The 6,445-nt window shown below is 46.2% G+C and overlaps 1 protein-coding gene across 1 annotated transcript in view; it reads right to left on the reverse strand.

The window, feature by feature from the left end:
* The window catches only part of SHH (sonic hedgehog signaling molecule), an 8,838-nt gene extending 5,049 nt beyond the window's left edge, over window positions 1–3,789 (reverse strand). Inside the window, exon 1 of the mRNA XM_041489201.1 lies at window positions 3,266–3,789. Coding sequence (XP_041345135.1) covers window positions 3,266–3,574 — 309 coding nt within the window. The 5' untranslated portion in view covers window positions 3,575–3,789. The remainder of the gene's footprint in view (window positions 1–3,265) is intronic.
* Between the last annotated feature and the right edge of the window lie 2,656 nt (window positions 3,790–6,445).

The raw sequence follows: 6,445 nt of genomic DNA on the forward strand, positions 1-6,445 counted from the left end.
CCCCCCCCGGAATGTCTCTGCGGGCCTTTTCAGCTTAATTCTGTGTTGAAAAGGGTATCAATACATGTTAACAGCCTTTATGTGCTGGAGGGAGGGGTGGTTTTTTTCTTCTCTCCCTTCGCCCATCACTCATTAGAGCCCTCAAAGCTGCATGGGCTGGGAGCATTCACTCTGCTTCAAATATACATCGGCGCTCGCCTACAAAGCCGAGCAAATCCATACAATAATATAGCTCTTAGTGGGAAGATGAAAAGCAAGGGAGGGCCAAGGAGGGAAGTTAAGCAGAGCAGGGATGCTATGCAAGCTAGGAGCCCCTTTGTGTGGAGTGAAACCCTTCCAACTCCTTGGAGAAAGTACTGCAGGGTTTTTCATTGACCCTCCAGAGCCACCAGCCTTCCTTGCGCTGAACTGGGCCCAGCAGCACCGGGAGCACATAGGCATCAAGTAATAAGGGACACAGGACAGGGGAAAGTGAGGAAAAGAGATGAGCTGAAACCATGAAAGTTTTGGGGAGAATCCCATCTTAGCCAGCCAGGGAATAGACACAGTAGCGACAGGGGAAAAGGACTCAGCCCGGCAAGAAATCAGCACCGAAAGCATTGAAAAGCACTTGACTAAAGGTACAGAGTTAGAAGCACACACGTTGCCAGGTTTCTTCCTCCTTTTTGAGAGGAAGACAACTAGTGCATATACCCGCCGTTGCTCTCTTGATGCAAATGCCGATGTGGCTGGAAGCCACGGCGGGATGCAGTAACCTGCTCTTCCCACACTTTTGCTGGCCTGACCGGTATGCTCGGCCTTCTGCAGGACCATTCTCCCCAGTGTGCTCACAGCACAGCCAATAACAGAGCACAAAATCCCCCTTTCACAGCTCCCAGGAAGGCAAAGCCCCTCCATTACTCCAACCACGCTACTTTTAGGGACGTGAGAAGGTTGCTTAGCAAGGAAGTTCCCAAGTGTTTACCAACAGCCATAAAAGTGATTCCAGCAACACAGATTGATATAAAGAGATATAAAAGTCCCCGAGAGATATAAAACACAGTCATGAGCTCACTTTGGACTCTCTGGCCTACCGTTTTATGGAGAGAGATGGGTGTTTGGGTTTCGGCACCGTTCCCGGCAGCAAAGTGCAGTAGTACAAGGAAGTTGAGTTTGATTTATTTTATTTTTTCCCTCTCTCCCTCTCACACTTGAGTGGATAGATACGCTCCATCACTGATTTACAGGGGAAAGGGGGAGAAGGATCAAACGTCTCAGCTGCTGATAAGGCGACAGCACTGCGCGACACGGCGATGTCTTGCCCCGCACGGGAGGAGCGGGCGCGGGCAGCGCCGAGGGGCTCTGGCCGCTCCGGCCCTGCCAGCACCATTTCCCGGCTCCAGGCGAAATAAAGAAGAAGAAACGGCCTCCTAAAGGACTTTTTTCCCTTTTATACTGCCTGAGCTGGATTGTCAGAGTCAAAAGCCGTGAAGCCCAGACTATTTATTAATTCATCGGGTCGTGTGCCACAAATCAAGCCCAATTCTGTTCAGCCACCGTGAAGCTCAGCAGGGCTGCCTCCACTAACGCTTTGTGTGGAGGCAAAGTTGTTCAACAAGCCCTCTCCTGCCAGCTCCTAATCTCTTCACAAATGAATTGCTTGAAGGAAACACTTAACAGGTACCTGTCAGTGTAAACAACCTGGTGGGCTTCCTAAATGCCAAGTTGATCTCTAAATTCCTCACATCACGCGCTGGTTGTGTGCCTGCATTACACGAGATTGCTATTTTATTTCATACAAATTCCAGCTTTATCATACTGACCTGGCCTCCTTATCTCTCTCCCCAATCCAGCCAATGGCCGGGGTGGGGGGGGGAAGGAAGGGGAGGAAGGGGGGAGCCCTCAGCAAACTGCTGGTGTCACCTGCAAAGTTGAGAACCTGACTTTCCTACCTCTGTTTGCGTTCCCCCCCCCCCCCCCCCCCCGGCGGCGGCGGGCGGAGGCGCCGCCGCGCTCCGAGGTGCGGTGCGATTTAAGGTGGTCGGGAGGAGATGGTGGCGGCCGCCGGTCCCCCGCCCCGGGAGACCCGGCAACGTGCGGAAAATCAGGCCGAGGAACGGGGAGAGTTTGGGAAATTCCATCCCCCACCCCCCCTTCGCCGCGTCCACTCCCCGCCTAGTCCTTCCAGGCGAGTCCTGCTCTAGCACTGAAGGTGGGGCTTAAATGTATTAATATTAAAAAAGCGCTGTTGACCTATATTTGGAGGAAACCCATTTCCAGTGTCTAGATTGCATGTAGTTTCTGAAACTCCGGGATTGGCAGAGCAATTGACTTCACCGAGCTCTCTGTTGAGCATGAATTATAATTACGAGGTGACTCTCGGAGCGGTTCTCTTTCTCTCTCTCTTTCTCTCACCTTTATCTTTTCCTTTCTTTCTTTCTTTTTTTTTTTTTCATAAAATAGTTCCGCAATCCGATTCCACCCGAAATCCAATATTTACCCAGTTGTAAACCTTGTGCCATCAGATTTTTTAAAACAGAAGGTGATGCAATGCCGATAAGTTGCAAGTCCCTCCCCTATGGAAGTACCAAAGCATTGGCGGCGAGCATCCTTAAAGAAATATCAATATATTTACGCTCTGATGGGCACAATTGCAAATGATGGTATTGCAATACGAGCTATATAATACGGAATCAGATGAGGAATGGTCGATCCGGCTTCAGCTGCCTTTTGTGAGTGCACGACTGCATGCCTACTAAATTTAGAATATGCTCGCGAGGAGAACAATAATAATAATGAAGGTTAAAATGAAATTAAAACAAAAAAAAAAAGAGAAATTAAATAAAATATATAGAGAAAAAATCAAGTCAGCAGGCGCAGCAACCGCGGACTACTTTTGTAATAATGAGTGGGTGGCCTGGCGGTCACTATACACTTGGGGTCCTCTGAGCTGTATGCAATTCGTTTGATCAAAGTGCATCCTTGGGGACAAATGCAAACAGCAATCTCTAACCAAGTTACAGGGAACGCCATGGCACGGTAATGACTGTAAGTATCACACAAATTCCCCCACCAAATATCTAAACAGCTCCAGCTCCAGCCCCTGCTAACTTGGCCGGATAGATGGTATTTACATTCAATGGGGAAACTAGTCGAGTTTGGAGGGGCGGGGGGAGGAGGGGGAGAGGGAAAGGGGGGGGCTTTCAAAAATACTAAGACAGATGCGTCCTTTAGGATTGCTCAGAGAGGTTAACAAACACAAATACAGGTATCTCTGTGGCTCTACCTGAGTCATCAGTCTGTCAGCTCCCGTGTTCTCTTCATCCTTAAAAATAATGTCAGGGTTGTAATTTGGGGTTAGTTCTTTAAATCTCTCGGAGTTTCTTGTGATCTTCCCTTCATATCTTCCACTGGCCCCTAGGGTCTTCTCTGCCACATTGGGAATAAACTGCTTATAGGCTAAAGGGGTCAGCTTTTTGGGGTGTCTCCTTTTTCCAATGCCCCTGCCTGGTCCACAAGTCAGCCCAGAGGAGACTAAAAGAGCGCAGATGAAGCCCACCAAGAGAATTCTTGTCAACAGCAGCATTTCGTCCATTGAATCCAATTACTTCAAAGCTCTCTGTGCCTATCCCTGGCTGTCTCTCTAGAGCTCTCTCTCCTCCTATGTCCTTGTCTGCTTTCTGAATCGTATACTATCCACCGATCCCTAGCAAGACAGGTGCTGGAATGGCAGGCTTTAGGTCGCTGATAACGGAACACATCGGAGTTTGGTCGGGAGACAGCAATCGAGAGACAAAAAAAGGGTCTGATTTTAATGGTAGCAAAGCAAGACGCTTGTGAGAGGAGTCTGCCTTTAGTTCTATATTATAGCTGCCAGGGCCGAGAGCTGATTGGCCAAGGCGAGACAAGCTTGTCTTCTGATGTTTTAACCCTCAAAAAGGCAACAAATTCTTGAAAGATTTTTTTTTTCCTTTTACCTGAAGGGCTTGGAGCTGAGAGGGGTGGAGATCGCGCTTTCTTGGGATAACATCAATTACACGCTTTTTTTTTTTTTTTTTTTTCTTCTTCTGTTTTTTTTTTCCTCCAAAAACTTTCTTGGCAGAATGGTACATTTGTCAGCAAGAGGAACAGATGCCTCTCTGAAAGAGGGGAAAAAATTAAGATTAGCAGGCTGCTTCAGTGCAAATCAAGCTTCTAAGGGCAGTTGTGGTTAAATAAAATGCCGAATTATCGGGGAGCCGTGCAAATAGGAACATACTTGGTAATATTAACGCCCCGGGGGGGAATAATTTCAGAGCGCACCCACCTAAATGGCTTTGTAACAGGTTTCTTGCCCCTGAAAAGGGAGATTGCTCTCCCTCCCAAAGACATACATTTTTAAACACACTCGCCTTTTAGCTGATAAATGACCACTTTAATAGCAGAAACAGGTCTGATGCGAAGCGGCAGTTAAATGAAGTTAGTGTGTCTGACTTGTGTATCACACAACTGCAATGTGGCACTTTTTTTTTTTTTTTTTTTTTTTTTTTTTTTTTTTAATAAAATCAGGACTATCACCCAGTTTAAAATAACGTTGTATCTTCGGAAATGCACGAATAGTCAACTGATTAAAAATAGATGGTCTCCTGAGCACGCTGGGGCTATATTCTTTGTTTCTTTGGTCAAAGTCGGAGAGGAGCGTTTTAGACTCTTACACCTCCTTGCGGGGTGTCATTAAGTTTTTAAGAAAAGCATAGTGTTGAAAGCATCCGCAAACACAATTAACAGAGATCGATCCAAGCAAAGTGAATGGAAAGGGGATAAGTTTAATGTTAAATTAATTGTTATCTCATGCAGCGTGGCAAGTGATGTCTTTATCCCGATCTCCAAAAGCTACTAATCAGACAAAGGTGTTGAGAGACGAGCAAAATTGCAGAGATGAGGCTGATAGAGCAGGTTAGACAGAAATGTAGAGTTCCATATGAACAAACACTTCTCTGCCTGCAAAGTGCTCATTTGCTTTTGCTCCTAAGAAAATACAATTTGTCCTAGGGTCTAGAAAGTTTCAGGAGTTTTTTTAGGAGTTCTTAAAAATTCCAGGACAGTGTGCTAAAGTAATTCAAAGTCCACTTTCTCAGAAAAACAAAACACATCCAAAAAAATTAGAAACTTTATTTAAGTTGTGATGTTTAAAAAAGAAAAAGAGACAGAAAAAGGAAAAAAAAGAAATAAAAAGTGCTCTTTGGGGTGAACAATTATATGGGAGTTTTCCGGTCTGTGACATTGAGGTGAGTAGTTATCAACGTAAACCTTGAAAATGGATTTTAAAATTAGTTTTTAAGTGGTAAAAAAGTTGTATATCAGTAAACTGCAACAAGCAGGTCAGCACGGACATTTAAAGGGACAAAGTGGTCTTTTCAGGTAAACTTTAGAAAAGAGGCGAAAGAAGTGGTCCGAAGTGGTCTCATGCCGACTCTAACTGGTGCTCTTTCATCTTTTTTAGCCCATGCTTTTCTTCTGCTATTTATGTTTCTTTGTGGAGTTCCAGTGAGTCATCGATTTCTCTTTCCCACCTTTAAATTGAGGAGTTTTAACTTGGAAATGGGTAAAAAGTTTGAAACTCAGCAGCTTGGCTCCTAGGTTGTTATCAACCAACTTAGTTGCAGAAACAAGTTGTATAACAGCTAAATACCTGCTTCATGCTATTAAAAAACAAACTTAAGTTTTATCTCCCTGTCTGCGTGCATGCGAGAAGACAGATACAAGGAATATATAATTTATACAAAAGAGGGTATGTTCTTTTGATGTGGTTGCCTAAACAGCATGACTTGATATAACAGTTGATTAAACAGCGCCAAGGAATAAAAGCTATTCTTAATGGTGTGGAATACTGCAAAACTTTTATCACCCCTCTTACCTTGTTCCCCTCCCCATGGAAAGAAGATCGATATCCCAGGCACTAGATGGGTGGACATCGCAGTGAAGAAGTCTAGAGAATAAGGACAAACTCCCTCATTATCAGATTGCCATATGTACAAAGCAGTCACCCAAAGATTAACAGGGAAGGAAACGCAAAGAAGGAATTAATTAAATGCAAGTAATAAATGCGCGGGGGGGGTGGAAGGGAGAAATCAAGAAAAGTTGTAACTGTGGGAAGCTCGAAATCCCCCTCCTATCAAATTAGATGTGAAAGAAAGCAGAGCTGGGGGAGCGGGGAGGCTCTGCTCAGCTTCAGCGCAGGCTGGGGCTGGCGGCGGCCCCGCCGGGAGCCGGGCGGGGGGAGCCGGCGGTGCGAGGGGGACACCGGGAGAAGCCGGGGGAACCGGGCCGGCGCTCCCGCCCGCCCCGCCGAGCCTCCGGGATGCGCCCTGCCTCTCCTCCCCGCCAGGAGCTTTTCTTCTTTCTTTTTAATTATTATTTAAATGCCACAGCTTCTGGGAAAACAACAGCCCCCACGTCCCCGCTCCGCACTCCCAGCAGCGCGGGG

This window comes from Pyrgilauda ruficollis, unplaced genomic scaffold (assembly GCF_017590135.1).
Source record: "Pyrgilauda ruficollis isolate IOZ18807 unplaced genomic scaffold, ASM1759013v1 scaffold12, whole genome shotgun sequence".
In the NCBI taxonomy this organism is placed as follows: Eukaryota; Metazoa; Chordata; class Aves; order Passeriformes; family Passeridae; genus Pyrgilauda; species Pyrgilauda ruficollis.